At 42.3% G+C, this 14,648-nt stretch overlaps 1 protein-coding gene across 1 annotated transcript in view; it reads left to right on the top strand.

The window, feature by feature from the left end:
• Positions 1-1,337: 1,337 nt before the first annotated feature.
• Positions 1,338-14,648, top strand: part of ABHD5 (abhydrolase domain containing 5, lysophosphatidic acid acyltransferase) — a 28,319-nt gene continuing 15,008 nt past the window's right edge. Inside the window, exon 1 of the mRNA XM_054274173.1 lies at positions 1,338-1,468. Coding sequence (XP_054130148.1) covers positions 1,338-1,468 — 131 coding nt within the window. The remainder of the gene's footprint in view (positions 1,469-14,648) is intronic.

Raw genomic sequence — 14,648 nt, 5'->3', positions numbered from 1 at the left:
GATTGTGTAATCTCAACAATCACTATTGTCAAATTGCAGAATGGTTTTAGCTGAGAATTATTTCAGCTATTACCAAATTCACCTTATACTTTTTAATCAAAGGATTTCAGAAACCAAAAGAAACAGTAATCATCATTCCATTTGTTTTTCTAAAACCAGCTTTAGTGGTCAGTGACAAAATTCAGAAGAAATGCAGGACTTAAAATCTTCTCGCCACTCCTTCCACTTGCTGCACATTGCTGCTTTGTTTCAATTAAGGTTTGTTGATTGCCCAATACCAATGCAGTTCTTATGCAGCTGAACAATAACACAACCAATACTATGAGATCAAATGCTGTCTAAAACAAGCACACCCCAGCATTCTCCTCCCCATAGGCACGGCTACACTTAAGTCTATCAAAACACTTAAAAATGACAATCGCAATAGGCATTCTATTTGGAATCGTCTTAGAGACAATTAATACTTAAGTTGCATCCAGAACTCCTAATTTGCTTCTTATACATAAAAACAAACATTACAGCCTGGAACACCTAGTGCTGGCTAGCCCTGCTGCCCTCTTTGCAGGCCTCGCTGAGCGAGTTGGCCCAAGGAATGTCTGTGGGGGAGCCGACGCTTCAGTTTGGGTTCTGCCGCCTCTCCTGCTTTACTTGTCAGCTTTGTGCTGCCACGGGGGCATTGCCACCTCTCCGATGCCACGGCCCGGTGTTGTGTCCCTTTACTTTTAGCTTTACTTGTCAGCTGTGTGCTGCCACGGGGGCATTGCCACCTCTCCGATGCCACTGCCCGGTGTTGTGTCCCTTTACTTTTAGCTTTACTTGTCAGCTTTGTGCTGCCACGGGAGCATTGCCGCCTTTCCAATGCCACTGCCCGGTGTCGTGTCCCCCTGTGCGCCACTCGGTGGGAAAACAGTGAGGTAGATATGCTCAGTATGCCGAGTGTGTAGGGTGTGTACACAGCTATGTCCGCACAGTGTACAGTGTGCACGGTATAGGATATACACACACGCACCGCGGGCCCCGCGCTCACGGGGCAGGGACGCCCGGGAAGCCGCGGCCCCTCTGCACAGGCCTCATCTGTGCCGCCATCCCGGGATCAGGCGCCAACCAACGGGAGCCTTGCTCCAGCCATGCCGCTGGCTGGGGAGCGCCCGGGACCCGCTCCCGTCGGTGGGGCACCCATGTGCCCAGTGCCCGCCCGACACCCACTCACACCCCGGGGTCCGCCCGCGCACTGCCGGGCCGGGCACGGCGGCGCTCGGGGCTGTGGGTGGCCCCGCGGGGGTGACGCAGGCGGCGGGCGGGCAGGAGGGAGGGAGTAAGAGAGGGAGGAGCCCGTGATGGCCGGTGGCGCCGCCGTCGCGCTGTCCCTCGCTGCGCTGCCGGCCGCCGCCACCGCCGCCCCTCCGCCGCTGTCAGCTGCCGACCACCGCGCCGCCGCCATGGCCGAGGAGGAGGCTCCGAGCGAAGGGTGAGTGGGCCGACCCCCGTCCTCTCCGCGGGTGTCCCGGACGGGGCAGGAAGCCTTTCGGGGCGCCCGGGCCGTGTTGTGCCGCCGCGGGTGCTGTTCACCCGCCTCCTCCCGCCGCCGGCCCGTCTGCCCGCGGTGCCTACGGGCTGCGGGCGGCCCCTGTGCCGGGGCTGCGGGCGCTCCCGCCTCCCCGAGCGCTCACCGGGCTCCGCGCTCCGCCCCAGCCCTGCCGCGCTCCGGCATCGCCGCTCGGGCGCTCCCGGAGTGTGGGCACGCCGCCTGCCATGTTTTGCTGCCGCACAGCCCGCCTTCCTGCCATGGCTTCCCGCCTTGTGGCACGGGCAGGTTCCCGGCAGGGATTGCCGCCGGCTCCCTGCGAGCCCCGTGTCCCCGCCGCCTCCCCTTCTGCTGCGGAGCTCCGCCGTGGCCGGCCAGCTGTTGTCACTGCACACCTGCCCGCAGGCGTGTCCCTGCGCCTTTGCCTTGGCAAAGTGTATGTACGCGCTCCGGCTGTCATCCAGCCTTCCTTCCCCTTGCGCCCCAGAGGTCACACGGCTGTGTACAGTGCTGGCCCGTGCTCCTGTGTGCCTCGGCGGCTTTATCTGGGCGCACAGATAGCCCATCTTCTCGTTCTGTACGTTCACTTGGATATAGAGCAGACAGTGCGCTTGTCAGCCTCTCTGTGTCATCGTTCTGTACTTTATATAAGTAGGAGATGAGAGCACATCTATAAATTACAAGTGTACCCTGTTGCTCGAACTTTTCCAGTACTGAATGCTATCCCTGCTAACTTTTTCTTTCCTTTCACTGTCCCAGGGCATTCACATCTACTGAAATAACTCCTATGGCATAAGTTACCCTGACCCTGTTCTTAACATGTGTCTCTAATGTCTGTTTGTAACCACTTACACACTTGATATATGACTTTATTATAGCTAATAATCATTCTTCTGCCTGAAATTACATAGTTCCTCACTATATCTTTTGTGAGTGTACTGTGTATACAAGTTTCTAATCAATGGTCGGTTCTTCAGTTCACATGCCTTCTTAGTGTATGCTTTATTTCTTGTTACACTTAAGCTTCCACTGCAGACCCATTTTTATACTCTTCCATTGTCCCCAAATATGTTGTCTGCCCCTGTAGAATAATATAGTCATCCCATCCCTGAGTTTGTTTACCAAACATTAAGGTATCTGCTGGTTGCTTATCTCACAGTTTGTTCCATCATATTTTATGGTTCTAATCCAAACAGTGCTCTGTCAGAATATATCTAGCTCTGCTTTAGTCATACATGTGCTTTATTCCTTCTGTCAGATGTGTAAATATGCTTTATATGCATTGTTTACATTAATTTTTCCTCTTTCTCATATGCTTTATATGCATTGTTTACATTAATTTTTCCTCTTTCTCTATGCTTTAAATATTAGGTAGTATATCCCATTACTGATTGACTAGTCCTCAAAAACTAATTTCTTGCCTTTTCTTCTACATCTCCCTTCTTGCATAACTAAGTCTTGTGTTATTTTGAGAAATCAGACTTAAAATTCTTCAGCTGATTGCATGAAAATCATGCCATGCATTCATGACTTCTTAATTAAGTAAGTATATTGCCATTTGCATGTTGTCATGTTATGTGTTTGTTTTGTAATCTTCCAAAACTACCTGCATCCTCAATCGTGGTTTTTTTTTTAGTCCTTTTTCCAGCTTGGGGTTTTGGTATTTCATCTTACATATTCTCCTGCTCTGCCAGCTCAATCTGACCAGATCTGGACCACCCATCTTTTTCCAAATTCCCTGTTATGCCATTATCACCATATGTACCCAGCATTCTCATTTCAAATGCGTACTCCAAAAGATTCCCTTTCAAAGCACTATGCAGTTTTGTCTACTCTGTAACTCTGCACTCTCCTCCTTTCCTCAAAATAGTTTTCCAAAATCTTCACCTCCACACAACCTCTGCAACATTACCCACCTGAAAACTACAAGTGAAACGCTTCTTGGTTCCGTGTTCTTTCTGACCCCTTCGCAGTCTTAAATACAAGTAGTTTGTAAAGCTTCTTGTTGCTGGTTTACAGGTTTCCTAAGTACAAGCCTTAAAATAGCTGTGCCTCGGCCTGTTTTGTTTGTGTGTTCATTCAGCGCATTAGGCTGAACTGCATTAGCTGTCTGGTTTGATCGCACAGAGTGCTGAGTGCTGCTGAGACCGTGCCAAGCGCCCTCCACTCCAGCTGCCGCTCAGGATTGCAAGAACGTAACACTCGTTGATCTGGACGTAGGGTTAGGCTGAATTTTCAAGAGGATTACTGCAAGTTTCTCGTGTGGTTTACGCAGCTGGGTGGCTTTTAAGAGGTGTTGGTTTTCAGAACTTCTGAACAATTAGGCGTTGATGTGGTGTTTTTCAGAGTAAGCCTCCCAATTCACTAAAAACTTCTAAGAACAAAATATCATCATCCTTTTCCATGAATTCAAAAAGTGCATTTGTGTTGAAATGGTAGTGCTTTTATTGGTCAGTTTCTAGCAATAATTAAACTTTGCATTTGTTCATGCTAAGGAACAAATTAGCATGAAGTTTTGAACTCGAGCAATGCTCAGTACTCAGTGGAAGTCTATAAACAAGAGAAATATGTTAAATGATTTTTCATTGAGAATGCCGTGGCAGTGATAGGAAGTTACAATATACCATCAAAGCCCTAGAATAAGTTACTAGTGACAGGTGCACACAAAGAATAAATGCAAAGTTTATCTGCTTTGAAAACAATAGTGTGACTCAACTTGTTAGGCAACGCACTTGCTTTGTTGCAATTTGGTTACCGTGCAAAGCATGGTGAAAACTTTCTTTCTGGAAGATCTCAGCTGAAAAATATTCATGAAAACTATTCATGGCCCTGTCCTAACTTTGAATTAGAAGATTAACTAAACAAATGTTTTTGTAGTCACAGTGATTGCGTGGTTAACATGTCACCTGCTCGTGATTTCCAAACCTCTTTACAGCCTTGGACCTCCTCTGTGTAGGTTTTAGATGGAGGCTTCTCCCTGTGAGGCAGACAGCCTCATGTGAGCCTTTTGCCAGTATTGAATTAACTTATTCACTCTGGATGCAGCAGGACTGCTTATAGCTTGTAATATAACTAGGAAGAACAGCTACCAAATGTGTGTATACATACAGAAAAAGATCCCCAAACTGCAACACTGGGGGGTTTTCCCCCCTATAAGTGGAATAGTTTTCTTTAAGTTTTCTTAGAACTTATTTTTCTTAAATAGTTTTCTTAAAACTTTAAGACATCTGCAGTTACAAGGCCACATCAAATTGCTTGTAATTGGTCTTTAGTCTCACAAAATGGTGGCTTGGACTAAAGGAGAAGACATACACTCTAACACCAGTGTTCATAATTATTTTTGTGTTATCCTTCGAGCTTGTTTGTATTACAGAACTCAGTTTTGAAGTGAGCTGTTTGATTAATAAAAGAGGAATAGTTTGTTAGACTCGATGGAGCCTGTCTTCTCCTTGGTAGGATGGTTCACAGTGTTACAGCATGAATGGACACTCTCAACTCAGAATTTTTGCCTGAACTTTTTGCTAGTTACATGATCTAGGTTTTACAGCAAACTGAGTGGGTAGGCTGCTGAAAGCAGGGTCCTGCTTGCTTTTCTTCTTTCCTGTAGTGCAGGTGACCAAACACAGGCTTGGTAGCTACAACTTGCATTTTTAAAAACTGAGTGAGACGTCAGTGCAGTGTGGAAAGCAGATGTGGAAAAAAGTTAAAGGCCATTTCCTTCCTCTTTTCTGATTTTGTCTTTTTGGTTAGCGGGGTTGTGTCAGTCACAGCTTCAGTACTTAAAGTCTTTTGTGTTACATACATGAGCTCATGAGCAGGTTTTCAGGCATTTATGGAATTATTTCTAATAGTTTCTGGTGCTTGTGTGAATTTGGGGAGGGAAGGTCTGTGTTTATCAAGATCTCTCAGTTCTCCTAATGCAGACTAAAGGGAGAGAGGGAAAGATGGCAAAATGTAACAGGGGCTATCTTCTCATTCTGGTAGCAAAAGAAAGATGCTCATAACCCCACTTTCCAAGTATCAAACAAAGACACTTCTTCAGAAGCTGCCAAAGTAGAATTAGGGGGAGGGGGTCTTGGCCCCAGTGGAAATGACAGTGAAGCTATAAATCCTGAGGGGGCAACTATCTGTGATTAGTGTGCTGGTGTCTGTATGTCATTGGAGAACACAATTTTTAGCCAGTATTGCATGTGTTTGGGTATATGAAAAGTTGTTTTAGAGCCTGCTGGGGGCTGATAGGCCCAGTCAGTGACCCAACTTTTTGAAAGGGGAAGTGTTTGTTTGCTGGGGGTTCTCTGACTGTTCTGAACTTCTTTGGGAGGCTCTGAACAACTGTCCCAGCTGACAAACTATTAAAATGTTTCTTCTTTTATATAGTGGTTTATTAAGATTTCTTGCTGATGAAATTTTGATGCTTGTGTTTCATAACTTCTGAGTATTTACTTGCAATTCTGATATTCTTTTGGGATAGTTTTTTGCACATGGGTTGCATTGACAGGCAGGGAGAAGAGGGCATGAGAGGAAAGGTGAGTGTCTGCATTTATATTGGCTCAGAAAATCCAGATGAGAAGCTGAGCAGCAGGAGAGAGGTCAGTGGAGAAGAGAGATTTGTGAGTCAGTAAAGCTGTGTAAGGGAATGAGGTCGATCTGGAATGAGGTTAAGAGGGTAGAAGGAGGTTTTTAAGTGGCAGCAAGAACACATGGTGCCATGGTGAGAAATGGCAGAGAAGGAAGGTGCTCTGAGTGTGTTGCACTAGAAAACTCAAGATGATAGGAGACTACGGAAAGGCGGGGAAGATACGAGCATAACAAAAATGCATTCTCCAAAAGAAGATGTAAGAGCACCTCTTGCCATTGAGAAAGTCTGCTCTTATATTGAAGTGAGAGAGGAGGGTGTGGCAAAGGGCAAAATACAGAAATAGGGTGGGTTAAAGCTCTAACAGACCACTGTAGAATTTGTTTCTTGGCTGTATTTAGTAATTTGGTGTCATAGTGACACCAAAAGCTTCTTAATTACATCTTTACCTTTCCATAAGGGGACTTTTGATGCGATGACTTTTTAGATCCATTTAACTTCTTAACTATTTTTAAGACTACTTGCACTTCCTTGACATCTAAAGCATTTGTGGTGTAAGCATGTAGAGGAAATAGTCTGCTCTCAAAAGAGTTGTGCGCCTCTTAGCTTTTCCAGAAAATGAAATGGAGATAGATAGCTGAAAATGTTGAATACCAGTGCTTGCATTTGAACATAGGTAGCTCTTTGTGACCTTAGGTGACTGTGATAAAGGAACACATCATAGAAGCTTCTCTAATGAGCTGCAGTGAAACACCCCTCAGTGTTGTTCATATTTGTGTACAAGGGGGTTGTGTATGGCATGTTTGGAGCTAAGGGAAGTGATCATATGCTTTAGATAGTCTTACATCTGTGTACTTACATGGGCCCTTGTGGAAAAATGAAAATATTCACCTCCTAATGTTGTGATCTACATTGGGCATGATAGAAAATGGAATTTTACCGAAAGAGAAGCAGGGTAGAGTGTGGATGGGCAATGATGCAGGTTAGTGAGGGGTGCCTGTTGCATGTGTGCTTTGCTCTCATCCAGTTTGATGGAATTTGGGAACAGGCTGAAATGTGGGCTGCCGGCATGGTAGGTATGAGAAGGCTGACAAGGATTAAGCAAGGTTGAAGTAATGCAATATCTGAAGGGCAGCAGGAGTACATCAGTTGATGTATGAATAAAATAAAAGCAGTACAAAGTTGAATAACATCTGAGGGGTACCAAGAAGAAATTTTCATTTCCTTAATTTTAGTTATGTTTTTCTTCACAAATTCCTACTGCAATGTGGAGTGTGTTGTTTGTAAAACCATGAAATGGGTGGCATTGCCAAGTTCTATCAGGCATGAGTTTACTGTGGAGGGGGCAGAGGTAGGACCTCTGTGGTACCTAACCCATGGTCTCTGTCACAATATTGAGGAGTTTTAGTAGAGCTGTGCAGCTTCCCCCTTGCTTCTCCTCTGCATCTTTATCTCTGTATTCTGTGTTATTCCATACTTGGTATGTAGTTGCTAATGTCTTTTTTTTAGCTTTTAATAAGGACCTGAAACTGAGTTGGGTGCTGTCACAGCTTCTTTGTAAGCAGTATGAGCATTGCAGGTTGCAGGCTTGGGTAGCACTCCATGGGTAAACTTCATTCTTGTGGTACACACTGAAAAAGCACTTGCCCTGAAATGAACACCTGTGGGTATAGCTAGAAAGAGGGTGGAAGAAATTGTAAAAGCATAGAAAAAAGGATATGTATGGTTTAAAAAAAAGGCAGTGCTGAGAGACTCAAGAAAGGAGGAGGGGGCTGCAATGGTGCAAGTTATACTGCAATATATACCTATGTCTGAGGCCCAACATGGGAGGGAGCAGAATTGTAGGTCCTCTCTCTACTTCTTGAATGGTCAGGTTGCTCAAATGACTTAAAATAGTCACAGTAAACTTTGATATCTCTAAAATAGCCAGAAAATCTCACAGGTTATGGATTCACCTTCATGAGATAGAGTTTCAAGTTAGTTTTGATAAGTGATGATTGATTTTGATAAAAACCGTAATAAAACTTCCTTCTGAATTTTTATATTGTTTCTGATGCTGAATGTCCTGAACACAGAGTTCAAGATGCAGTAAATACATGAGGAATGCATTGTTTTCACCTCTGCCCTAATGTAGAGCAATATTCTGCAATAAGCTATCATGGGTTTTGTGTTGGAATGGGGCTAATGTATGTTACACTTCCTAGAAATATTATGCAGAGGTTTTCAAAACATTCTGTTTTAACATTACTGAAGCATCCAAGAGTTTCACAACATCTAATTGCATGGAACATCTTGGCTCAAAACTCATCTAAACAGAACTTTATGGGCAGGGTTATAATGTCATCTGGGAAAAAAAAATCGTTACCCTTTTTTAACCTGTTGACAATGATTTCATCCATTTTTTGTATCCTTGTGAAAGTGGTAAATAGGTATTTCTTAAGGGAGTTTTTTTGTTCTCATACTACAGGAATACAAGTATTCCTGATACTTGCTTCTGGGTCTTGCCTCTTTAGTATGCACTTCAGGGTCTTTCCCTGAGGATTTTTAATCTGTTCATGCAATGAAAGTGAAACATGGAATGGTTTTCTTCTCCTAATTTTTGTCCACAACTGCCAGAGTGTTTTGTCCTAGGAACATCTCATTCAAATTGTTGTGGTTGCCACATCTGACTGCTATTGTACATGCAGAAGCTTTGTCCCTGGATATACAGCCTTCACAACAACAGTTACTGTGTATGCCTGAATGATTCTGACTATATTCACTGCTCTCAGAAGACATAAGCATGAAAGAACATGATGCACTTTAGGGACAGGAGTAAAGGACTTCAAGGACTCCTAAAATTGCTTATGCTCTTCAGGTTCTCCTGAAATCATATCCTGAGCCTTGTTGCAGAAACATCCCTGCCTAGTTAAATGTGGACTTGATGTCATGATTATATGTTACTGTCTGTCAGTGACAGCTCTGACTTCAAAGCTTGATGTCCTCCACCTTGACTCAGGGTGTTTCTTTCCACCTTGATAGTTCACAGGGCTGCTGGCTAACTTTCTGGCCTTTCTGTAGCGGTATTAAACCATAATTATCTGGTTTAAAATCTAGTGCCTTTTTCATGCCTGAATTTCACAGATCTGGCACAAAGAACAGCCACCAAGATGGACCTTGGATATAGTGATTACTAAAGTATTTTTCTTTGCATATTAGGGGTTTTTGCCGTGGTGGTGTTGCTGGTAACTCTTGACAAAGAAGGATCAATTCTTGCCATAATCAGTCTTGTACAGCACCCAATATTCTCGTATTGCAGGCTATTAAATTAATGAAATGGGAAAGGAAAATTTTATTATAACTCAGTTCTGTCATGGATAGAAATGAGCCAGATATAAACCTGCTATTTTTCTCTGGCATTTTGACACAGAAATTTCTATTTGAAAGTGTCATCCTTGACTGTTTCTTTTGCTTTTTATTGTTTCAGGTTATTACCCATAAACTTGAAATTTAGCAACCAAACATAGAATTTGCTCTGAAAACTTAGTGTTTTGTGTTGATGGTGGAAGAAACCATCCTGTGTACTCTTAAGCTTTGTGCAGACTACTGCTGATGCTGAGGAAAATGCAGAAAGCATCCAGTAAAAAGGAGATAATGAAAATTATTAAAAGATATCTGTAGTTACTTCACTTTAAGTGTCCGTGCTGTGTTGACTGTAAAGTGTTTATAGAACATTATAGTAAAACAGTTTTATTTTTAAAATTGGCACTTTGCCATAAATTTTTTATACTGACCTCTTTATCAGTTATGAATACCTGATGCTTCTTTTCACTTCTTTTTTGCCCATTCTTAGTATTTCTTTAACAACTGAAAGGGCTGAATGAGTTGTGAGAAGTAACATGGTGTTTTTATGGGCTGAGGTTTATGTAAGACCTTAGAAGAGTGAGCCTTATGTTGCTTATACTTAGATTGCAACATACTGGCAATTTTGAATTCCTTTGCCAGCACAGTACTGCAAAAGTACTTTATGCATAAACAAGAGGGTAGAATATGAGCTGCCTTTCCAATAGTTTGCCTTTGGTTTTTTTTTTGTTACAGTGTAAGAGTCTCTTAAATTGGAGCTAGCTTGAATTGTTGGGTGCTTATAGTTGCATTGTCAGTTGAAAGACCCTGAAAATCCCAGTGCCATACTGGGCAGAAACAGTACCAAATTCTCTGCATTAATATGTTTTTCTTTCCTTTCTTAGTTCTAAATGGCTGAAATTAATTCTGAGAGTCAGGAGAGGTGGAGGTTAGGGTTTTCCAGAGATCAACTTCATTCTAAGAAGATTTAAGGGTAAAGGGTAAAGCTTGAAGTAGTGTACCAGTGAGTTCACTCAATGTTTCAGCTTTTTAAGTTTTTGAGCTTGCTCCGTAGCTCAAAACTTGGTAGTTTGTGATATTGTCTGCAAAAGTTCAATTAAAAATATTAAAAACATTTGTTTCCTGAGAGGAGGAAGAACAGATGCAGCTCTGTTTCTTGTGCAGTTCAGTTACTTTCCCATAATCCTTCCTTTGCAAGTTACTGTGTATTTGTTGTATAACCTGAGCACTGGCTTCCTTACTGATGTAATTTTAAAGTCCAAATAATTCTTTGTGACAGGAAAATCTGTTCTCCACACTCCTGTCACTGCTGCATGGTTTTTGGTCTGTACTGGGAGTTTTGATTGCCATACTAACTTCAAAATTCTTAGTGAAAAGCTGATTTTACATTCAGCATTTTAGGAAGATTTTTGCTTGTCTGTCTTAGTGGGTCAGAAATTTTTGACAGATGGTCATGTAGCAAATGGTATTGTATTTGTTTACTCTGGTTTGGTGGAATTCTATTACCTTTTTGCAACCTGCTTGGTTTGCAAGCCCCAGGTTTTTTGGTTTGGTGTTCTGCCAAAACCAGACTTTTCATGGGTCATGACAGCTACGTCTGCAATGCTGGTGTATGTGGGGAGATGCTTCCATTGAATGATTTCAAGCTTAGTACATCTTGTAAGCCATGCATTCCTGTAATTCTAATGTAGGTAAATCCTAAGCTTGAAAAGGGAGAGCATGAGCTCCATTTCTGTACATTATATCTCCTGCATAGAGTTATAAGCAACTTCTCCTGAATATTTTAATGTGGTAGAGCTTCCATTTTTAAAAGTCACAGTACAGGCTAGAAATCAAATAGACTGTTCAGCTGTTTCAGTACATGCCTCATTGTTAGAATATATGTTTTCAATTCTTCAGCAGTATCTAAGTTTTCACAGACTTTTTGTGATTATGTCAAATTTGTGACTGGCTTCAGATCCATTAATTGTCTTGCATGGATTCAACTCTCACCAAGCTGAATAGGGTTAATGGAGCTGACAGAAAGCTCCAACATTGTTGGTACAACCAATTTGCCACATTCTTCATTTGGTTTGATCTGAGCAGTGGAGGTGAATGGGTGGGTCAGGCTCACTGTACCTCTGCCTCTACTTGATTCTCAGCTCTTTTGAAAGTTACCCTCAGGCAATTCAAGCAGTGCTGACAGTAAGATCTTGGTTCAAATTAACATTCAGGCAGCTGAGGACAAGCAGCATTATCCTGAGCTACATTCAACACAATATTTATTCACTTATTAAGTGTCAAAATATGGTAATAATTATTTTTTTTATCCTTTCTTATGCTTGCAAGCAGGGTCTCAGACCACTTGCTCCAGCCAGCCAGTGTTTTAGATCCTGTCTGGTGACTTGGCCCCTGCATGTAGTGGTTGCAGCTCCACTTAGTCAGATGTTTGTGCATGTGTCCCTTTTGTTTGCATTATTTATTACAGTATTTAATCATCAACATAGGCTACTGATGGTCCCCACTAATCTCCTAGTCTGACACTAATCACCTTGACTTTCACTAAGGTCATGCATTGGGTGTCTCCAGGGCTTTCCCTTCCTTCTGGTCGCCTTCCCTGGATGTGTTAGAAGAAGTGTGGAAGTGTGTGTGGAGATCTGTCAGCAGAGAAAAGTGACTTCTTTGAATGCCTGGCAGGCCAGCAGCCCCCCACCCCACCTGCTAGCCTCTGATTTTTCCAGCCTCTGTTATTCCAGATGTCTTCAGATGGATGTGAAGAATGTAACTAACCCCAAACTGAAGATGCAAGGAATCACCCTATGCAATGCTTTGCCCTACTGCTGGTTATTGATTATTTTAGCGTGGATGTGCACAGTGGTTTATGTTACTACATGGCCACAAACAAGTACCCAGGTTAAGTTCCACCAGTTATGTGCCTTGTTATTTGATGTGTAACACCTGTAAGTACATTTGGTAAAAAATTACAAAAATTTGGGCTGTCGGTTGCCAGATTTATTTCCTACTTTCTGAAATAGCAAGTAGCTGAGGCCAGTGGACCTCCTAACTCCTCACAATACAAGGTTCTGCTCTTGACTTTTCACAAAAAGGCAGGTGGGAACAGAGTGTAAGGGAAGTGGTGGGTGATGAGAGCAGTGTGGGGTCTGACTCCTGGCAGTGGGTAGCTCACTTACAATGTGGAACTACTGCTGGAATCTTTTGTTTTCTTTCATAACTCATTTCCATTGCTGGTGTGCACACTGTTTTGAAAGGTCCATTGCTTCATTTTTGACATTATGTAGCACTTACAGCTTTATAGCACAGAAATAAAAATGATAGACCACATAAGCAATGGACGTTCCTGTATGCATTTAGAAGACACATTGAGCACAGATGTATGAAAGAAATTATACAACGATAGCCTTCCAAAGTTCTCAGAAAAAATATTCAAATAGATTAAATAAATGTTTGTTCTCTATGTGTGGAAAACATCTAGCAATGTGGTAAATCTTTTCTGGAAGGAGGCAAAGGATTAAGCCTTGACTATAGGTAACTAAATATTTGCTTTCTAAAATAGTATTTCTAAAAAATGCTCACTTTTTTTGCCTGAAAGCCTTCACCGCTTACTCTTTTAGTTCAGCAAGTACAACAGGACAGAATTGCAAACATAGTTTTAATTTTAAAAGCTTCAGCTTGCTAACTGTATTTGTCAAACTATACATGTATGCAATGCCTCTTCTGAATTAAAATCTCAGTGTTTCTAAACAGATCTTGTAGGTAACAAAAAATGGAGTGGGTAACTTTACCATTCTGATACATTTTCCTAAATAATTTTCCTAAGTATCCAGGTGCCTCCCTAGGACTAGGAAATAAAATTCTGGGACTATGATCTGTTTCATTGTGGCCATATCCCTGCACTGTTTTCTTGTTGGCATGTTGCAGCTTTACATTTCTGTGAATAAATAAATAAGATCTTTAAAGTATTTTCTTTGCTTATTTAGTGGTTTTTCTGAGAAGAAACAGTACATAGAGTTTCATCTTAGAGGAAATAGTGACTAGTTTTGTTTCTGGCCCAAGAGTTAAGAATGAAAATGCCTAGTTGAACATGTAACTAGCAGAAAGCTTGACTCAGAAGAGTGGTGACCTAGCTGTTGTTTAATAATTTACCAGAGTAATTCATAGCACTGGACAAAATTAGCGTTGTTGTTAAACTCTGATTTCACGATTACTTGTGGGTAAAATTACTTTTGCCTTGTTCCAGCTTTAACTTCTTAAAGATCTTACTTTTAAATCGATGCATAACTATGCATAATGTGGAAGCAGAATGCTTGGATGCCCATTTTCCTATAAGGTGCTAAGTTCCTTCATTTCTTAGGTTGCATGAGCACATGACATGGAAGGACATACAACCACCTGTTGCCAGCTCCTCAGTTAAATTGATGATAACAATTCCTGTGGTCCCTCCTTGTAACTTATAACTCCAGTGATCTGGTGGGTCAGGAGAATTAATATTTACAGAATAGCCAGATATCACTGCAGAGGAGTGAATAATACTGAATAGCAGTGGGCCTGAGTGATTGGATGATTAATCTGGTCTGTTCAGATATGGTTTGGGGCTTTGTTTCTTAAATGTCCTCTCACAGGTTTCTGTGAATCTGAAAAATGCTGCTTGCCGTTGCATTGTGAATTCCCAGAAAACCATCTTATCATAAACTTAAGGAGCTGTGCACCTCTGGTAGATCAGCCCCTTAGAATGTGTGGAGAAGATCCTTTAGGTAAAGAACTTGTGGGGCTTGGTCTTTAATGTATTACTGATGAGTTGTGCACACTGAAAACTGGACATTAGTAACCTAATAGTCTTTCAGCATTAGTTGTTGTGTAACTAATACTCTCGGTGTTCAGTCCTGAAAATTCTGTATGTAACTAACTGGAAAGCAGTTCAGTGTAGAAAAAGAGTGCTAGAGGAAGTTGATTTGGTGACTGATATCCTCTTCCCTGCAAGGTCCTGCAGTGGCAGCTTTGCACTGGTAGTCTGAGCCACTTCAAAACCAGGTGAGAGATGGAAAAACAAGATTCTGTTTTAAAATCAGGGGGTAAATTAGCTCCCAGGAAGATCTGGGTATGTACCAAACTGCTGTATGCTTTGCAGCACTGGGCTAGGCAGTGCTGCCAGCTGAGTCATTCCGCCTGCTCTCATGGTCAAGCTGGCTGTACCAAGATAGTAACTGA

This window comes from Melozone crissalis, unplaced genomic scaffold (assembly GCF_028551555.1).
Source record: "Melozone crissalis strain CALT ecotype California unplaced genomic scaffold, PUWL_Pcris_2 ptg000016l_1, whole genome shotgun sequence".
Lineage (NCBI taxonomy): Eukaryota > Metazoa > Chordata > Aves > Passeriformes > Passerellidae > Melozone > Melozone crissalis.
This window is presented reverse-complemented; position numbering and strand designations above follow the sequence as displayed.